The sequence below is a fragment of the Rutidosis leptorrhynchoides genome, chromosome 4 (assembly GCF_046630445.1).
Source record: "Rutidosis leptorrhynchoides isolate AG116_Rl617_1_P2 chromosome 4, CSIRO_AGI_Rlap_v1, whole genome shotgun sequence".
Lineage (NCBI taxonomy): Eukaryota > Viridiplantae > Streptophyta > Magnoliopsida > Asterales > Asteraceae > Rutidosis > Rutidosis leptorrhynchoides.
In genome coordinates this window covers 116,233,148-116,255,255 of record NC_092336.1, presented here as the reverse complement: position 1 = coordinate 116,255,255, position 22,108 = coordinate 116,233,148, and the positions used below count along the sequence as shown (strand labels likewise).

The window sequence follows — 22,108 nt, the reverse complement described above, 5'->3', positions numbered from 1 at the left end:
ATTGACCGTCTATTTCAAAGTATTCTTCCCTGGTCGATTCTCTATTTTGTACGATAACACATTTGCGAAAACATCCCGGCGTATTCTCTGCGGCCAAATGTGTCGTCATATCATCGAATGCCGCGAAAGCCTTAACTGACATATCTCCTCTCCTGATGCCGATGAACCTTCATCTCTTCCATCTTGAGGACCCATAAACAAGTTTTGAATAGTGTTCCCGTAATCCAAGTAGTCAATGTTATCTTTAAGCTTAAAAGCACCCGAAGTGGAAGCCTCGTTCGCATTCTTCCTTTACCTCGAGTTAGCATCACCAAGTAAATATCTTGGTACATCTCTATTCATAACATACCACACTTTACAGAAACCTTCACACGAGGGGTCCTCAAAATCGCAATAACATCTTCCACTACGACCAATCATCGATTTAATCGGTTTAGGTCTTTCAACATTTGAGTCTACCTTACTTTTTGCCAAGAAAATCAAAGTGTGATGGTGTTTTTTTTTACAGTATTTCTGTTTTAATAAACTCATATAAATACATTTATATGTACACGTATATATATAACGTTTAAATTTGTGGTTCTTTAACCTACAAATGAACCACAAAATTTGTACTTGTCAGTGTTGTAAATGAGATCGGGATCAAATAATTTTGTGCAACTGACAGTGCCAACCAAAATGGGTTTGTCAGTTGTGATTGACGGGTTGTCAGTTGTCATTGGCAGGTCATAATAGGTGGTTTGGGTGGCGAGTTTCATGGAGAGGTGTTCGGTTTTGAGCAGTTCGACAGTGTTGGGGTTGGTGATGGTGGTCATAGGGGATACAGTAGTGACAAGGAAGTGAGTAAGTGGTGTGTCACTGGAGGTATCATGGGCTGTCGGTATTTCATTTGTGGGATGGATGTTTTCAACATGAAGTGGTATATTCATGAGGATGGCATCTTCAGGTTTGTGAAATAGAACTTGTGAAATCGGGGTTGTGACTATGATGTTGGTCTTGGGATTGGTTTGTGGTGGTAAAAGGGTAGGCATAAATACTGGAGATGGTGTGGTGTCAACCTGAATGTCTCCATCAGGGGTGGGTTTGATGACATCGAGGGTGGTTTCGGTGTCATCTTCATAGGTGGTGGAGTCGGTGTTTAGTGGTTCGGTGTCTTCGTCGGAAAGATACGTAGCCATTTTTTTGGCTATATCGGTACCGGGAAAAACTCGAACCGTGGTAGCAGCCAAATGAAGAAATGAGGCGTAGGCTCGTGGACCGATGGGGCGTTTACCTATGTCTTCAAGTGACTCCTCATTGGTAGGAATTTCATGGCGGGAAGGCATGTTGAGTGTTGACAATGAAAGCACCAAATGATACGGTCTATTCGAGTCGACCGCTAACTTCAATGATAAAGCCGATTCGTGATGGCTAATCTCCCAAGAAATAAAGATTAAGAAGAGACTTTTAGACTAAACCAATATTTCATTCATCATATCTTTTCAAATATACAATGTACAAACTTATAGTTCTAAATTGACAGTTACTAAGCCACTAACTAGTACTACTACTATTAACTTCCAATAATGCAAAGTACTAAACATAAACTAAATAAATTAATAATTGAAAACATGGCAACATGGTTGTAGTTGAGGAGCATGTGTCGGACAGTTATCACTTATCACCTCCATCACTTATAACCACTTTTATTTAAACTGTTACTTGACTAACTGCTACCATGCTCGTATCATTTTTCCTTGTTTTAATTTTAATATATATATATATATATATATATATATATATATATATATATATATATATATATATAGTATACACGAAGTAATAACAAATTTACGATATACCACCATACAACTTAATGAGAAAGTTCAATAATACAAGTTTTCGTACAATCAAACAAGATAACACCCACACCTTTGTTGCCATAATGTTTGCACCGCGTGCGTGCAAAAGCATGCAAATATGTTATATGTACGTAGAGTTAACATATGTATATATGTATATTGAAGTTTGATTGTTTCACTATGTTTGATGAGATGTTGAACAATTTCTGGAAAGGATAAATCCTCACACCAACTAAAAAAAATTGAATTAGTACTGTAAATTCATATGTACAATATTGTGCAATTTATGCCGTATAAAGTTGGGACCTTCAATACTTGTAGTGATTTACGATTGGCGCTTCTTGTTCTATGTCATAGCGAGTGGCCATCTCTTCGATTTCAAGAATTTCAACTCGCCGATTCATTTTCTTTCTTAGTTTTATAGCAACATCCGCGGGTTTAAACCTCCCACATACGCTAACCCTGTTTTGTTGTTTTTCTATCAAGTGCTTCTCTATCTCTTCATCACAAAGTAGGGGAAAGTTAGAGAAGAAAAACAAAAAATATCATAAAAAAGTATGATAACTTTGATACGGAGTAGTATTCTATGATAACTTTGATACGGAGTAGTATTCTTTTGTCACAAAAAATATGGTACAATTGTTATCTTAATACAAGTTTTTTGGTACAATGTACCTAATTAAGCAAACTAATATTTACCTTTCATATTTAAAATGTTTCTCCTCATCTTTCTGCAACATGCGTTACAATCAAGGTTAATCCTCATCACCATGCAACATATCTATCAAATTTTCCATATGACAAAAAAAAGACAATATATTAGCCGAACGAACAAAAAGTGAACGAGTATTTAGACACAAACATTAGCAATTTTAAAATTCAAGCGACAAAATACGCTTAAGTTGTAAGGATCACGAGCTTGCCTGTCCATCCATTATGTCCTGATTGAGATTTTTACTTCTACTAATACCAATAACGAAGATATAAAACGTGCAAAAGTCGTCAATTTATATGTTTAGTAGATTATGTTTCGGCAATTTTGTATGGTTTATCGAATGATGAGGTCTGTTATGTTTAAATTCAGGAATGGGGATGAAAACTTGAGTAGAAGAAAGATGAGTAGGTTAAGTCACCTTTCTCAACAATTTAGGGCTTTCTTTTGGTCTACTTGATGTCATGTTAGGGAAAGCATATAAGTTTCAAGTTTCTATGTTATGGTTAAGTTAAGATTAGATCCTACCGTATGGTACAAGCTCTATCTTGTCTGGGAGATATGTGTAAATAGACAACTTTGTGTTATTTTATTATAGTTTAAATGCGATATTTACCAAAGGGCATTTGGCCTAGCGGTATTGTGGTGGCCCTCCAACCAAGAGGTTGAGGGTTCAAGTCCCACTTGAGACATATTCGTGGTTGTAAATATTCGTGTTAATGGTGTGTGTGAGTTTATCTTAAAAAAATAATAAAAAAATGCGATACTTAAATTATGGATAATTAATATGAATTAATTATAAAGGAGTGAAGTAACAAATTATGTGTAAATTTAGTATGTGAGCATATGAATGCGCTTGTGACGATGATCATAAAAAATATATGTTTATTTGAAATGTTTATTTGAATTGAGCCTCGTTAGGATTGATAATGAGGTGCGTTGTGTTTCAAATCACGGGCAAATACCTGTGTGTATGTGTATATTAAGGTGGGGCGGTTAATTACCAATTATCTGGAAGAGTGATTACGAGATGTTAACGATGAGATAATATTATGTTAACTGGTGTCAGTTGTGTATAATCGGGTGCAGAAAGTCTAAGTTTTTTTTTGTTAACAAAAGTGTTTTGATTCCAAATCGGAGCGGGCGACTTTAATATATTATGAAGGTCAAGGATAAATCGCAATTCGTGCCGTAAACGAAAAGTTGTGTTACTTCCATCAAATTTAAATTTATACTTGATTCAAATCCTTGAGTATTGTTAATCTAATCTATTTGTTTACGTTTCAGGCCATGTTGGCCATTTCTGTTTTTATACTTATAGTTTCTCTCGGACCTTTAATCAAAGTATGGATTGGATCATATGATATTTACGTTTGTAATGGGCCGAGACATTTATAATGGGCTTAGCCACTCTTTTGATGGCTGGCCTTGTTTCTTGTTATATAACTTTCCTTTGTTTTTGCAAAAAAAAAAAAAAAAAAAAAAAAAAAAAAAAAAAAAAAAAAAATCCATTTATTTCACTTTTATTTTTAGTAACTATACACACACACATAATACATACGCATACAAACATCACCCTTAACTTATATATAGTTTTTTTTTTTAACAGCACTACGGGATCACCCATGAGGACTTAATCACCTACGCGTTCATTTTTCTGCAGTTGCATAACCTGCCCCAACTGCTGTTAAGGAGGAAATCCGGCCCAATCCGAAGGCATGGGCGGTAAAATCCTCCTCCCCCACTGCCCCCGCAACGCGATGTGCGAAAGACACCCTTGGGTGAAATTCAAGAGTAAAAGGGCAACCTTTTGTGCAATGTTGCACCTCACGTGAGTCGAACTCCTACCTCTCGCTAAGAGAGGCAGGCCACAACCACATAAGCTACAACAGAATGTTCACCCTTAACTTATATTATTGGATCATATAATTTAATTGAAGCAAGCTAATGAATGACTATATACTTTATGTGTTATCATTTCCTGCGAATCAACAAAGCTTAAATCAGGTATCTTTTATATGATTCTAATATATGAGTTAATGATACTTTTATGAATATTTGATTTTTACGCTTAAAGATGATTATATGACGTTTATCATTTTGATTCTCTAAATTATAATAGAAGGATGTTGGTGGTCCTGTATATGCGAATCAATTGAAACAAGATGTATATATGAGTTATAGTAATTATATGGAACCCACTTACTGCCATTTGAATTAATAATTAATCAAAAAGGGATGGTGCCTAGTTACAACAACAACAACAAAACCCAAAACCACATAAGTAGTGTATGGGGAGGTGAGATGTAGACAATCCTTCCCCTATTCGAGAATAAAGACAAGTCATTTCTCCACCCAGAGTGAAACACTCTCAAGAGTAGAGAAAATCATCCTTCTCTTTATTCGACAGATAAAGAGATTGCTTCCGTGAGGACCTCCGGCCTTTAAGTAGGAAAAAGTTTTAAAAATAAAAAACAAAAATACTAAAATAAAGATAATAATAATAATAATAATAATAGGCGCCATGAAAATGGTAGAATCAAATTTCCATGAGTTTTAAATTCTGCCTAGAATTTTATTTAGGCTCTAAGAGTCAGTCAAGTCGCCAATAAATCGACGATTGCTGTCGACTCAATAGAGCCGTAAATATTATTGATGATATCAAACACTATTTATAGGGTACATGGAACATTCTGAAAACCCTAATAAACCTATACACCTAACGGACCCAAGCCCACAATTAGGTTGCACCACTAACTTATCATCTAACACTTCCCCCGCAGTCCGAACGGCGAAATCGCGAAAGTTCGGACTGGAGAAAACGCTAACAAATAAACAAAAATGACTTCTTTTTTTTTCCATCATATTTGTTGCACCGAATTGATTGATAACCGTTGATTGGTTGCGTTGCTTGACTGCGTTTCCTTTTCCATAACGTTTTTTTTTACGTCGTGACTTGCTTTGCTTAGCCTAAGGATTGAGCAGGACTTGGGCTTAGAACTTTTATCCCCGATACAATCTTCTTCAACGCTGCAAAACAAGAGTTTTACGTCGATTATTTTTGCAATTGAATCATGATGAATAATAGATAAGAAAAAAATAACAGAAGATAAAAAATAAACGATTATGGCATGTGGCCGAGAGTTTATTTTAGTAGATAGGTTTTGTATATCTTCTTATTTTTATTTATTTATTTATTTATTATTTTTTTTTTTTTTTGAACAAAAGATTGTTGCGCACTTGCGCTAAGGTAAAAAAGGTAAATAAACGAGCGACTGATCTTGGTGGCTGAGACTATCAGTTGATTGGCCATTCAATTAATTGATAACTTGCTTCACATGGGTGTGCTTGAATTGGGATACGACCGACGTATAGAACGGCAAATATAAATATTTAGTTTTAGAATTTTTTTCGGAAAAAGGAGGTACAAAAGGGATAGATAGGAGGATTGACGGGTTGTAAGGAGACGGCGGCTCAAGGCGGGGCGGTCAGCCGACTAGGTCTCGGGATCAGACCTAAGCTCTGATTACCATGTTAGATAATAGAACCCGTAAATATTATTGATGATATCAAACACTATTTATAGGGTACATGGAACATTCTGGAAACCCTAATAAACTTATACACCAAACGGACACAAACCCACAATTAGGTTGGGCCACTAAGTTATCATACCAGATGAATAAAGGTCGATTTATTGTATTAAAACTTGATTTATTATATGGATTTATTATGAGTTTATAAAACTCTAAATAGTCACTTGAATCTTGCGAAGTGTTTGTGTTAATTAGCTATCATGAATCAAACAAAGTATGAGTTTATATTATCCTTGTGATTATGTAGTTATTAGCCAAATATTGTATATACATAGGCAAATATTGTATACATAGAATATATATCATTGACATGATAAATTATATTAACTAGCAATATCTATGCATATCTGTTCCACAAATAAGTGAATGATTGTTAGGATTTGTTTGACATTCCTATATTGTAACTCTGTATTGTATATATACTCGATCATATGGATGAATACAGACATCGATTGAACCTCTTTCATGGTATCAGAATTCTTTGATCCATCTCCTTCTTCCTTTAAATTCTGTTTCATCTCACCTCCACAAACACAACCCAATGCCAGACACATACAAACTCCACCCTGCCACAACTGTAAACAACATACGAAACTTCATACCAATTGTTTTAGAGATGGAAAACGGTCTATATGAAACCTGGTCAGAAATATATAAGATCCATTGTAGAGCTTTTCTCGTAATACAAAATATCATACCTGCACCTGCTTTGATTTCCTCTTCAAACATCACCACCAAAACTCCCTCTTTTACCAATCCTACACCACCGAATGCTGAAACATGGGATCGCCTTGATGCGATCGTGTTACAATGGATATACGGTACTATATCTAAAGAACTCCTAAACACAATCATGAAATCAGACTCAACCGCTCAACAGGTTTGGGAGCGATTGAAAAACATTTTTCATTATAATAGTAAGTGCCATCATATTTATCCGCTGCACAAGTTCAATAACATGCTTATTGATGATTTTCCCAATGTTTCTTCTTAATGCCAAGAACTTAAAGTCCTGGTCGAATCAATTATCCAACGTTGGACCCAAAATTGAAGAAGACCATTTTGTGTTACGGATGGTTACCGGTTTGAATGATGCTTATGAATCCATTGCTTCACAAATCAACCACGTGGAACCTCTTCCCAGTTTTTATGTTGCTCGTTCCAAATTAATTTTGGAGGAAACCAGAAAATCCAAACAAGCTTCCCAAAATTCTTCGACTGCTGGTACTACACTTGTTACAACCACCACACCCTCAAACCTTAAATTATCACCGTCACCATCACAGAACTTGATTTAGTATGGACGTGGTTCAGCTCAGTATTAGCGGGGTCGAAACAGCAACCGTGGTGGCTACCGTGGCCGTGGTGGTTCTAATCGTGGCAGCGGCAGATCGTATTCTTCCAGCAACAACAATAGTGTACCCTACAATTCAAACTTGCAACAACAAGGATACGGTCCATGGGCTTGGCAGCTACAACATTGGGCTCATGCACCTTGTCCTTATCCAGCGGCCCAATGGCCTAGAGCCACTCAATCCAATGGACAACCTAGTTTATTGGGCCCTCGACCCAACTATCCATCTTATACACCATCTGTTACTTCTAACACACCCACATATATTGAGCATGTGATTTACACAATGAGTTTGAACCCACCTGAGGACAATAATTGGTATGTGGATACTTGATGTCAAAGCTAAGGGGTATAAAATACTATTAAAGTTTACAAGGAAATACTATTAAATACGATACAATTTTACACAAGATATTTATTTATTTATAGAATGGATATACTTTAAACCTTGCTACAACACTTATAGGCAGTGTACCTAATCGTACAGTAGTGTAGTTTTTAGTAAGTCCGGTTCGTTCCACAGGGAATCTTTTTTAAACAAAGCTTAACGCTATATTAGTTTACTTTTATAAAAATACAAATATATATATAAGTAATATTATTATTATAAAGGGGGGTTTTTACCGTTTAATGACCGGTTTTTCGATTTTAAAACTTTAGTCGCAGTTAAAACCAAATGTAAAATATTAAAAATAAATACAAGACTTAAATTAAAGCGTAAAGTAAATAATGATAATGAAATTGCGAATAATAAAAGTGCGATAAAATAAACTTGCGATAATTAAAAAGTACGATAATTAAAAGTGCAATTAAATACAATAACAATAAAAATGCGATAATTAGAAGTGCAATTAAATATAAAATAAAGGAAATTAAATATGAAATAAAAGAATTATGCTTATTTAAACTTCCGTAATCATGATGTTTGACGTGTTGATTTTAGTTTTATGCCCATGGGTTAATTGTCCTTTGTCCTGGATTATTTAATATGTCCATACGGATTTTGTCCATAATAGTCCATCAGTCATAAATATAAAGAGCGAAAGCCTTCGTCAAATTATTCTTATTCCCGAAGTCAAATATTCCAACTAATTGGGGATTCGAATTGTAACAAGGTTTTAATACTTTGTTTAATGAATACACCAGGTTATCGACTGCGTGTAAACCAAGGTTTTACTACTTTGTTAACAATTACACCAATTACCCTTGAATGTAATTCACCCCTGTTTCGACAAGTCTATTAACTATTAATCCAGTTCCGTATCCGGTAAAATGAATAATTATTGGTATTTATAGATATCCCGCCCACCGTACCCAGTAAAGCGTATGTGGTTATATATAAATACGTCGAATTATAAGTTTGTATATTAAATTAACAAGGTATTGTTTAGTTAATATAAAACCCATTAATAGCCCATAGTCTAATTTCCACAAGTGTCGTTCTTTTATCCAAACCCCAATTATGGTACAAAGCCCAATTACCCAATTTTAGTAATTAGCCCAACATCATGATTACTTCGGATTAAATAAGCATAATAATAACTTAGCTACGAGACATTAATGTAAAAAGGTTGAACATAACTTACAATGATTAAAAATAGCGTAGCGTTACACGGACAGAATTTCGACTTACACCCTTACAATATTCGCTAATATACCCTTATTATTAGGATTAAAATTAAAATTAAAATTAAAATTAAAATATAAATATAAATATATACGATATAGATAGAGAGATGGATATATGATGGATATAAAATGCTCAGAATTCGGTTGCTTTTATAGGGATTTTCAAAACTTGGGGCTCCGCGACTCGCGGCATTTTTGGCCTTCAAACTCCGCGAGTCGCGGAGTTTGAAATTACAGCTCAGTCCCTTTTGGAGTCTTTCTTGCCGACGGATTTTTAAATAAATATAATATATTAAATAATTATAAGAATTATTTAAATATTATATTATATTTATGTGCATAGTTGACTTGTAATTTTTAGTCCGTTGCGTCGAGCGTTGAGAGTTGACTCTGGTCCCGGTTCCGGATTTTCGAACGTCCTTGCGTACAATTTAATATCTTGTACTTTGCGTTTTGAATCTTGTACTCTTGTAATTTTGAGACGTTTCTTATCAATAATTGGAACCTCTTTGATTGTCTTTTGTACTTTTGAGCTTTTTGGTCGTTTGCGTCTTCAATTCGTCGAATCTGTCTTTTGTCTTCACCTTTTATTATTTAAACGAATATCACTTGTAAATAGAACAATTGCAACTAAAAGCTTGTCTTTCTTGAGGAATAATGCTATGAAATATATGTTCGTTTTTAGCATTATCAAATATTCCCACACTTGAGCGTTGCTTGTCCTCAAGCAATATCGTCTTGAAATACTAAAATCACTTCTTTATTCTTCACACTTTGTACATCAGTGATTTCTATACGGCGGTATAAACAATGGTAGTAACGATATGGTTTACAGTCCCACATGACTATAAAAATTTAGATCCATTAAGGAAATTGGATCTTTATGAAAACATTTGATCCTTTGAAAATTAAATCTAGTTTTTACCCTAGATAAGTTTTCCGGAATAACCCTTTACCGGTGTTTGCAAAATATTTTTGTGGGTTTGGTGGGTTTCAGATTTGAAAATTTTAGCTCAAAACTTATGGTTTTGTGTCACCCACTTGCTAACCTTGTATTTGGAAAGCAACACGTCCAGTTTACTTGTCCCGTATATTACCTTTCGGTAAACTACCGTCCGGTTGTAAAGGAAAGCGTTGAACAAGCAACTGTTAAGGCAATGTCCCCTGACATGCTTTTAATTATGGTCTATAACGTGTCGGACGCAATTACTATCCTTGGTAGGAGCAATAGTAAAGCTCACCCTTATAATTTTTCGGTCTGGCACAAGGTCCTGTCTTTGACCATGCTATGCAACCACCGTTCTTACGGTTGACACCCGATTTAGTTCAGGTGACCTAATGAATTCCAGGTGAATTCCTAGGATTTCACGTTCAATGGTAATGAACGCATTGAAAATGGGTTTTCAGAAAACAAATCGGTTTATAGTTTTGATCAAAATACTTTCTCGTTCAAGCTCGAGTTTAGATATCATTGAATTCCATGAGTTTGTAATTCTCAATCTTTAAGGTCAATCTCAAGGATTGAGTAATATCAGGCTTAAAAGCTGATTTTTTATCTTTTAAGGAGATTATCCTTTCTGGGGATCTGATTCATTAGTCTTATCCAGCTAATTTGCATGGTGCCCCCCATTGTACGAGATAAATCCTTCTCATGGTTAGGATAAATCTGACCACTTGGCGACCCTGTTTAATGCTGAGGTCCGTGGATTTCCTGCTGATTTTAGTGATGACTTTTCTAGATTTTTCGTCAACCTACAGCTGGTCTGGACGACAACTTCCTGACTTAAATCAAGAAGCGCGTTTTTTTTCCCGAAGACTTTACTTCCTTTTAATGATGGAATTGATTCATCGTGTAGATCCATCTCTTCTTTTCTTTCTTCGGGTAAAACAGTTTAGTTTAGTCCAAAGCAAAAGTATTTTCAGTTATTTGTTACAGATATATGTGACATATGTTTAAGATAACTTGGTAAATTTTCCCACACTTGGCTTTTATTTTCCTTTTTATCGTCCTCTATTCCATTTTAAATGAATTTTAACATTTTGGTTTGTTTCTCAATTTATGTCCTTTCCGAGGTAACAATAATTTCGGTGTTAAAACCTAGTTTTATCGTTCATAAATATGTATAAACATGATTTTGAGTTCATTTAATTGAAAATTTTGTAAAATTTTACTAGAATTGGGTAGTCAGTATATAAGACTAGGGCTGTTCTTTATTATCAGAGAGCACTAGATTCTAATACAACTACTGCTTTACTAGTATTTTTAATGGTAACCAAGTGTATAAAGTAAAAATTTTAAAATCCGAAAGAATTTAACCCCTTCCCACACTTAAGATCTTGCAATGCCCTCATTTGCAAGAAATCAGTAACAATTTAAATTATTGAGGGTGATTTGTGTGAAAATGATTAAATTTTTACCAAAGTTTCCAAATATATTGGCGTTTGTTTGCTGAATGATAAATGGTGCACATCATTTGTTCATTCCGTCTTGTTGTTATTTCACATATATTTTGCATCTTGTCGTCAAAATTAGTTGCTTTTGCTGAACTTAATGCCAGTTTTTGAAAATGCGTTGTTTTACCCTGTTGTGTACATAAGATAAACTGCAAACATATATACATATTTTTGAAGTTTGGTATATTACCACACATTCAAAAATTATTAAAATCTAAGAATAAAAGTTAGAAAATTATAAAAACTATTACAATATTAACATAAGTATTAAACATATCAACATTACAAATTACAAAATAAATAAAACTAAGTAGACTAGGGATGATACTGGTACCAATAGGGGTTCCAAGCATAACCATAGGTGCTATAGAATGCTTCGGCAGGGTTATACGTAGGATACGGTGGTTGCATCACTATAGACCAGGGAGGTAAGATGGGTTTTGGTGTAGGAATATAGTTTCTACCTATATGTTGGCAATGAGCTATGATTTGGTTCTGATGAACTTGCCAATCTTCAAATGCTCTCTGCCTAGCATTTTCGTACTCCTGTGAAGCTATAAACCTTTGCATTTCTTGCATCTCATTTCCCCCTCCTACATTACCTTGCTGTTGGTTTCTCTCAACCTGTGGATGTCTACCATGGTATTGTACTGCGGCGTTATTTCGCCTCTTCAAAACTTTCGCACCATGGTATACATTTAAACCTATAGTATCGCGGGGTTCTGGTTCTTCGACTAATAATCCCCCCCGACTTATATCCACACCGAGATATTCAGCAATCAAAGTAATAAAAATACCACCTCCTATTATGCTATGCGGTCTCATCCCCCTAACCATAGCTGATAAATAATAACCCACACAATAAGGTATACTTACAGCGCTTTGTGGGTCTCGAATACACATATGGTAAAACAAATCCTGTTCATTTACCTTTTCCTTGTTCTTACCCCTTTGTGTAATCGAATTAGCTAAAAACCTATGAATCACTCTTAATTCTGCTCTATCTATATCCAAATAAGAGTAATTTCCCCCTTTGAAACGGTGATGGCTTGTCATTTGACTCCACACACCGTGTGTATCAAAATTTTCATCCATCTTTCTACCATTTAGTATCAATCCTCTACAATCGGCAGATGCTAACTCCTCAGGCGTATATATACGTAAAGCCTGAGCCATGTCTAGTAAAGACATGTGATGCATCGAACCTCCTAACAAAAATCTAATAAAAGATCGATCGGTTAAACTAGCTACCCGATCATTCAACTCTATACTACACAACAATTCTTCACACCATACTTTATATACAGGTCTACGCATGGTGAATAAACGTACCCAGTAATTAAAAGTAGAATTACCATACCTCTGTACAAGTAATTCCCTAATTGGCCCGGCCAATTCTACAGCTTCTAAGGGTCCCCATTCTATGACCCTCGGTACCTCAACAACCTTAGAATGTAGAGTATGCAAACCCCTTTGGTATTTTGGATAATCTATCCAAAGTCTGTCAAATCTCAGGTTCGGGTGCAACTCTTCCAAGTGCATATCAGAAAAGGTCATGACTGGATGAGGTATATCTTGCTTGTAGTACTTATCTACCTCTTGTTGTTCTGCATTCTCAGCAGGAGCATTGCGAGCTTGGGATGAAGATTCACCCCTTTCAGTCTGCAAAACACATCAAACACAATTTTTGTGCATCCAAATATGCATTAGTGTCAGCAAAATCATCAATCAAAATAATTACAATGACATGATCAATTTATATCAAACTTAAGCTCATTTTCACATTTTTATCAAATCTACACTTTTTCAAATAAGCATATACGAAAATGTTCGCCAAGTTCATAAGCATTCAACTCAAATAACATGTCAAAATAATCATTACTAGCAATTAAACAAGTTTCAAATGGCATTATCTTTCAAAAATCAAGTTCATGAATTTTTAGACTTGAAAAAGTCCACTTTAATTCTCAAAATCATGTTTAGGCTCAAAGTTTGGATCATTTAACTACCTAAACATGTTACACTACTTAATTTAGCAACAATTCATGACAAAAATTGGCCATAACCTGTTTATATCAAAAAGCCCCAAATTTGCTCAAGAACACAAACCCTAGATTACTCAAAATTTGAAGTTTAAGGCTTCTAATCATGTTAAACAGCATCAATCTAGGTTATACAAGCATAATACATAAACAATTTAAGCCTAATTACACTAAAAAGCATCAAAATCAAATTGGGGAAAAAATTGCTCAAGAAAACCAAATTTCGGATTAAATGGTGTTTAGGTGTAGAAATTTACCGTTTTTCTTGAGTAATTCCTAGATAGCATCCTTCTCAACATGATTTTAGTAAAAGATTTGATGATTAACGGTTAAAAATTGTGATTTTGGGGGTTTTTTTTCTTTTTTTTCGGTTTTTTCGCAGTGTTTTTTCAGTATTTTTGGTGTGGTGTGTTGGGACTGATCAGTTCGGCTGTTTTATTATTTTTTTCTGTAATTTCATCCCTCCGCGAGTCGCGGTGTTTAAGGCTTCAAACTCCGCGAGTCGCGGAGTTTGGTTTTTTTTTTTTTTTTTACATCTTATATTAATTAAAACAATTAAGTAATTAATTTTAAAATTTTGTTTCCCTTGTTATTTAGGACGAGGTCGTTTCGGATCGATGTCCTAGTCCGTCCTTCGAAAAAATTTTAAAATTTGTCTTTTTGTAGCGATTGTTTTAAAAGCTAAGATTTTTGTTTTTTTTTAATGTTTTTGGCATACTTTAATTTAATAAGCTTAAAAATAATGATAATAAAAGTTCTCGTCCCTCCCTCGGGTAAAGCAATTTCGGTTTAAAGACCTAGTCTTCAACTTACGACGAATTTTAAAAATCATATTTTTAACTTAATGAGATAAAGTAAATTTTTGTTTTTAAATTCACACAATTTAAATATAAATTCAAAATTAATATTAAAAATTCACACCAAACTTACAACTTGAAATGCATAAAATTAAAAATTCATATTTTTTTTAAAAATTAAAAAATTACACCAAACTTAATTTAAAAATTCATATTATAAATTCACACCAAACTTATATTAATTTTTCAAATATTTACAATTTTAAATATATTGTTTTTACAAAGTTTACAATATTAATTTAAGATTTATATATTAATTTTAAAAACATGGTAAAAATAAAATTAAAAATCTTTTTGGCTTTTTATCCCACTTTAATCAATCAAATATTATCAAAAATATGCGTCCCTCTTTTCGGTAAAGTAATTTCGGTTCCAAGACCTAATTTAACTCATGACGAATTTTTGAAATATTTTTGGTTGATTAATTAAAGATATTTATACCTTAAGAATAAACGTTAAATTTCGCAGTGATGTAATAAATTTTTGTATGATATCAATAATTTCGGTCGCCAAACCTAATTTTATTCAATACCAATTTAATACTTTATAGCGAACAAATTAGCGTTTATTATCAAAAGGTTAAAAATAAAATAAAAAATAAAATAAAAACTGTACAGACTTACCTGTGAAATAGATTTCTTAGTTATATGATCTATCCCATTCATAAGATAGTCGGTTTAATTGGTTTTCCATGGCTACATAGGCATAACCTCGAGCATTCAGTGTCTTTTCTTCTAAACATATGAACGGTCCGTCTCTGCATAAAGTAACAAATTCGGTATTTGAATAGGTTTGATTATTTGAACATTTACCTCCATGTGACCATTTTCCGCATTTGTGACATCTTTCTAGGTGTCGTGCTCTTTTTTTCGCTGCGGATTTTGATTTTCCTTTACCAAATTGTAACTTATTATCTTCGCATCTGGATTCTTTTCTAACTCCGTCCATTCTTTCTCTGATTACTGATACTATTTCGCTCGGAAGTGTGTCATTATTACGTTTAGTGATCAACGCGTGTAGCATTAGACCATGGTTTAGTTCACAGGCAGTCTTCATTTCCTAAAAAAAATAAAAATTCAGAATGGGGGGAGAAGACTAGTTCTTTAGGGTCTGCTAGGGAAAGACCATTCGGGTTCCATTTTCGAGAACTACACGAAAACAGACAATCTAACTCTAACAGAAATACATATTATCCTTTAAAGACTTGATTCTCCCCACATTTAGTTAGCTGTGGTGTCGAAATTGTGATTAACTTCGTTGTCGACTTCCATCGGACTATGTATGTAGTGTTTAACTCTGTGACCATTAACTTTAAATTCAATCCCATTTGAATTTATCAATTCTATCGTTCCGTATGGGAAAACTCTTTTGACTATGAATGGTCCAGACCATCTTGATTTCAATTTTTCAGGAAATAGCTTGAATCGTGAATTGAAAAGAAGAACTCTGTCTCCTTCCTTAAATTCTTTTGAACTTCTGATTCTTTTATCATGCCATTTCTTCGTTCTTTCCTTATAGATTAACGAATTTTCGTATGCTTCATGTCTTAATTCTTCTAATTCGTTTAGTTGACTTAATCGTAGACGTCCGGCTTCATGTAAATCAAGATTACATGTCTTCAAAGCCCAAAATGCTTTGTGTTCAATTTCTACTGGAAGATGACATGCTTTTCCATAAACAAGTCTAAAAGGTGTGGTTCCAATTGGAGTTTTGTAGGCTGTCCTAAAAGCCCAGAGTGCATCCTCCAATTTAATGGACCATTCCTTCGGATTTGATCCTACGGTTTTCTCTAGAATACGTTTTAAAGCTCGGTTGGTATTTTCAACTTGTCCACTTGTTTGTGGATGATATGCGGTGGAGATTTTATGAGTTACTCCATATCTTTTAAGAACTTTCTCAAGTTGATTATTACAGAAATGAGTACATCGATCACTTATTAAAGCTTTCGGTGTTCCAAACCTTGCAAAAAGACGTTTTAAAAAGTTGACTACAACTCGTGCATCGTTAGTTGGGAGAGCTTGTGCTTCCGCCCATTTAGATACATAATCAATGGCTACGAGTATATATAGATTATTATGAGATTTTGGAAATGGACCCATAAAGTCAATACCCCAAATGTCAAATACTTCACATACTTGGATGACATTTTGTGGCATTTCATCACGTTGACTTATTTTTCCGGCCCTTTGACATGCATCACAGGATTTGCAAAGAAGGTGTACGTCTTTGTAAATTGTAGGCCAATAGAATCCAGCATCATAAACTTTTCTTGCTGTTAGTTTGAGGCTCATAATGCCCTCTTGTTGGTCCTGTGTGACAATGGTTTAATATTTTACTAGCTTCATCTCCAAATACATATCGGCGTATTATTCCATCGGGACAACTTTTAAACAGATGTGGATCTTCCCAAAAATAGTGTTTTATATCACTGAAGAATTTCTTTCGTCTTTGGTACGATAATCCTTTTTCAAGGAATCCACAAACTAAGTAGTTTGCATAGTCTGCAAACCATGGAATTTCTTTATAATCTATCTTCAATAGATATTCATCAGGAAAGTTGTCTTGTATGGCCGATTCATTTAGAACTTCTAATTCGGGATTTTCAAGACGAGAAAGATGATCAGCGGCGAGATTTTCTGCTCCTCTTTTATCTCGGATTTCAATATCAAACTCTTGTAAGAGTAAGATCCAACGGATTAATCTTGGTTTAGCATCTTGTTTTGAAAATAGGTATCTAAGAGCAGAATGGTCGGTATAGACCACCGTTTTTGCTAGAACGAGATATGATTGAAATTTGTCAAAAGTAAAGACAATAGCAAGGAGTTCTTTTTCAGTAGTTGTATAGTTCGTTTGTGCTCCTTGTAACGTCTTACTAGCATAATATATAGGTTGAAATCGTTTTTCAATCCTTTGTCCTAAAACGGCTCCCATTGCAAAATCACTTGCATCACACATTAGTTCAAATGGTAGATTCCAATTTGGTGTTATCATGATCGGCGCATTAGTGAGTTTCTCTTTAAGAATATTAAAAGATTTGATACACTCATCGGAAAAGATGAATGGAGCATCCTTTTCTAGGAGTTTATTCATAGGAGTGGCAATTTTAAAAAAATCTTTTATGAAACGTCGGTAAAAACCGGCATGCCCTAGAAAACTCCTAACTCCTCTAACATTGGTGGGATGTGGAAGTTTAGCAATTACATCGACTTTAGCTCTATCCACTTCAATTCCTTCTTTTGAAATTTTATGTCCAAGAACGATGCCTTCTTTAACCATGAAATGGCATTTCTCCCAATTAAGAACTAGATTTGATTGTTCGCATCTAATAAGCATTCGTTCAAGATTAACTATACATGATTCAAATGTATCACCGAAGACTGAAAAGTCATCCATGAATACTTCCATGCATTCTTCTATCATGTCATGAAAAATCGCCATCATACACCTTTGAAAGGTTACTGGGGCGTTGCAAAGTCCAAATGGCATGCGTTTGTAAGCAAAAGTACCATAAGGTCACGTGAATGTGGTTTTCTCTTGATCTTCGGGTGCTATTGGAATTTGAAAATATCCGGAAAATCCATCTAGAAAACAATAGTAACTATTTCCGGCTAATCTTTCCAACATTTGATCAATGAAAGGTAAGGGAAAGTGATCTTTTCTGGTGGCGTCATTTAATTTTCTATAATCAATACATACACGCCATCCTGTTACAGTCCTAGTAGGAATAAGCTCATTTTTCTCATTTGTAATGACAGTCATGCCACCCTTCTTAGGCACGCATTGAACTGGGCTTACCCATGGACTATCAGAGATTGGATAAATTAAACCTGCATCTAGCAGTTTAATAATCTCTTTCTTAACTACATCTTGCATATTAGGAGTTAGTCTTCGTTGGCGTTGCACATACGTTTTATGACCTTCTTCCATAAGGATTTTATGTGTGCAATACGAAGGACTTATTCCTTTAATATCATGAATCTTCCATGCAATGGCTGGTTTATGGGCTTTCTACACAGAAATGAGTTGTAATTTCTCATTTTCAGTAAGAGAAGACGATATTATTACAGGTAATTCAGATTCACCATGTAAATAAGCGTATTCCAAATGGTTTGGAAGTGGCTTTAACTCTAATTTCGGAGGTTCTTCTATCGATGATTTATATCGATATCTGTCTTCTTCTTTTAGCATTTGAATTTCTTCTGTTGTTGGTTCATATCCATTAGCTATAAGTGTAGCTAACATTTTAGCTTCATCAATTTGTTCATTACCTTCTCCTAAAGAACATTCTCCTGTTCCTTGTAATTCTGGAAATTCTTCTAATAATTCTGCATGTGCATCTATAGTTTGAATATAATAGCATGTATCATCTGCAGATTGCGGTTGTTGCATTGCTCTATCAACTGAAAATGTAACACTCTCATCCTCTATACTTAGGGTCAGTTTCTTACCGAACACGTCTATCATTGCTTTAGCCGTGTTTAAGAATGGTCTTCCTAATATGAGAGGAACTTGAGAATCTTCTTCCATGTCCAAAACAACAAAATCTACTGGAAATACTAAAGTACCAACTTTAACTAGCATGTTTTCCATTATCCCTCTAGGATATTTTATTGATCTATCGGCTAGTTGTATGCTTATTCTGGTTGGTTTCAATTCTCCAAGGTCTAGTTTAGCGTATAGTGAATACGGCATTAGATTTATACTAGCACCTAAGTCTGCCAATGCTTCTATTGAACTAAGACTACCCAGAAAACATGGAATTGTGAAACTTCCTGGATCAGATAGTTTTTATGGTATCTTATTCAACAGCACTGCTGAACAATTAGCATTCATAGTAACAGCCGAGAGTTCTTCCATTTTCTTTCTATTTGAGATTAGATCTTTCAAGAATTTAGCATATCTAGGCATTCCTGAAATCACATCAATGAAAGGAAGATTTACATTTATCTGTTTAAACATATCCAAGAATTTGGATTGCTCGGCTTCAAGTTTCTCTTTCTTCATTTTACTTGGGTAAGGAAGTGGTGGTTGGTATGGTTTAACATAAGGTTTAGCCTTAACTGTGTTATCTTCATTAACCTTTTCAACTACCGGTTCTTTTTCCTTATCTTGATCAGGTTGTGGTTCTTGTGGAGTAGGAATAGCTTCATCAGAAGTTAAAGGTATTTCAGGTGGTTTAAGTGTTGTACCACTTCTTGTGGTAATAGCTTTAGCTGTTTCATTCCGGGGGTTAGCATTTGTATCACTAGGTAGACTTCCCGGTTTTCTTTCACCTATTAACCTTGCTAGGTTACTTACTTCTTGTTCCAGATTTTGAATAGAAGCTTGTTGATTTCTAAATGCTTGAGCATTTTGTTCATTGGTTTGTTTTTGAGATGTGAAAAACTGCGTTTGAGTTTCAACTAGCTTCGTCATCATATCTTCTAAATTCGGCTTTTTATCATCGGTTTGTTGTGGTGGTTTGTTTTGAAAATTAGGTCTTTGCTGGTTGTAAGTATTATTGGATACTTGTTGATTGCTAGGACCTTGTTGGTTGTTGTATGGAATATTTCGGTTATAATTCTGGTTTTGATTGTAAATTGGTCTTGGCGGTTGATAATTATTCTGATAATTATTTCCAGGCCTTTGGTTTATGTATGAAATATTCTCTCTTTGTTCCATTGTTAATTCAATACTGAGACAATCTTTTGTCAAATGCGGTCCTCCACACTGCTCACAACTAATTCGTATTGAGTGAATATCCTTAGTCATCTTTTCCATTCGTCTCTCCACAGCATCTATCTTTGCGGAAATGGAATCTAAGTCATGGCTAGAATTGGCTCTAGCTGCTTTAGATGATCTAACGATGTCTTTTTCTTGGTGCCACTCATGTGAGTGGGAAGCAGTGTTATCAATAATTTTGTAAGCATCAGTTTCAGTTTTCTTCATAATAGAACCACCAACTGCTATATCTATGTCTTTCCTTGTAGTGATGTCGCATCCTTGGTAGAATATTTGTACTATTTGACAGGTGTCTAAACCATGTTGCGGACATCCTCTTAATAACTTTCCATATCTTGTCCACGCCTCATATAGAGTTTCATTCGGCTTCTGTGTGAACGTAACAATTTCTGCTTGAAGTCTTACGGCTTTAGATGCAGGAAAGAATTGTTTAAGAAATTTTTCAACTAAAACATCCCATGTATCAGTCGCCCCTTCAGGTAACGATTCCAACCAATCTTTGGCTTCTCCCTTTAAAGTCCAGGGAAATAATATGAGATATATCTGTTCATCCTCTACTTCTCGGATTTTAAATAGTGTGCAGATCCTATTAAAGGTACGTAGATGTTCATTTGGATCTTCCTTCGGCGCACCACTAAATTGGCATTGATTAGTCACCATGTGTAGAATTTGTCCTTTGATTTCATAATCTGGCGCATTAATGTCTGGATGAGTAATTGCGTGACCTTGGCCAGTGCGTTTATCTCTCATTCGGTCTTCCATACTTAAAGGTTCCAGATTCTCCATAATTGAATTTGTTGAATCTGAATCACTAGAGGATTCTGATTTAATGGTTCGTTCCTCAACAATCTCTGTTTGAATGATTGGTGGTTCCGGAGGAAAGTTTAGTGGTTCAGGATCTACGAACCGTTCCTGAATATTCTCCGGATTCTCAATTGTGAGGTCGGGTTCAAAAAATGGATTATCGAAAATTTGAACTGAAGTACTTGGTTGACTGGATGACGATTCTAAAGAAAAATCAACGGCGGTAATATTTGCTAAATGTCTTGATCTAGTTACAGGTGGTGAACGTACAAAAGGTGGTGAACGTCTTGCTCGGTGCATTCACTGAATATCCTATTAGTTTTTAAAAGGAAAGAAAAATTATAATAAGTTATCCAATCAATAGACTTTTCTGATTTTGCCCACGTTTCGAATAGCCAAAAGATGCAGCAGAGGGGCAGGATTCGTTTGGTCTCAATATAATTGAGGACTGTTTGGCTCCAATAACCCGGTCCACGTACAAATCCAACTATTACTACGAACCAGAAAATTTTGATGTCTATCAATTTAACCACTTAAAATAAATTTTCGTAATTTTAAGAAATTTAGATAAGAAGTAGAATAAAAATCTATGTCCTAAAACTAGAATAGCGAGAAATAAGAAAGAAAAAGAGTTCGTCGAAAAAATGTCGAAAAAGAAAAATGGTTGAAAAATAAAAGGTGACGGAAAAATAAAAGAAACTTATAAAACTTAAAAACACTTGACTAACCTAACCTTATTACTACAACTAACTTAAAATTATAATCGCAAATTGAGATTACTAATTGGAATGATAATTGATACATAGGTAAAAGTCGTCTAAAAATATTAAAGCTTACAGGAAAAACTAAATCCCAAATGGAAATAACTTAAAAAGAAGCTAAAACTTAAAAAGGCGTCGCAAAATTCTAAAGCACCTAAATCTTAGTCTAAAGAAAAAACACTTAAGGAATTCTACGGCAAAGCCTAAAAATCTAGAAGTAAAAATAACTATGGCAAAAACTAAGTTTAAAACTAAATATGAGCGAAAATTACAAATATTACGCTAAAACAATTAAAAATGGACAAAATATAAAAATATACAAAAAGTTATAAAAAGT

At 34.5% G+C, this 22,108-nt stretch overlaps 1 protein-coding gene across 1 annotated transcript; it reads right to left on the bottom strand.

Annotated features, from left to right (window-relative positions):
* Nucleotides 1-2,124: 2,124 nt before the first annotated feature.
* LOC139840928 (uncharacterized) lies at nt 2,125-2,776 on the bottom strand. Its single transcript, XM_071831168.1, has 3 exons — nt 2,765-2,776; nt 2,541-2,622; nt 2,125-2,340 (listed from the first exon to the last, which is right to left on the bottom strand). Exons 1-3 carry the CDS (start codon nt 2,774-2,776, stop codon nt 2,150-2,152), a joined length of 285 nt encoding a protein of 94 aa, XP_071687269.1. The 3' UTR covers nt 2,125-2,149.
* Between the last annotated feature and the right edge of the window lie 19,332 nt (nt 2,777-22,108).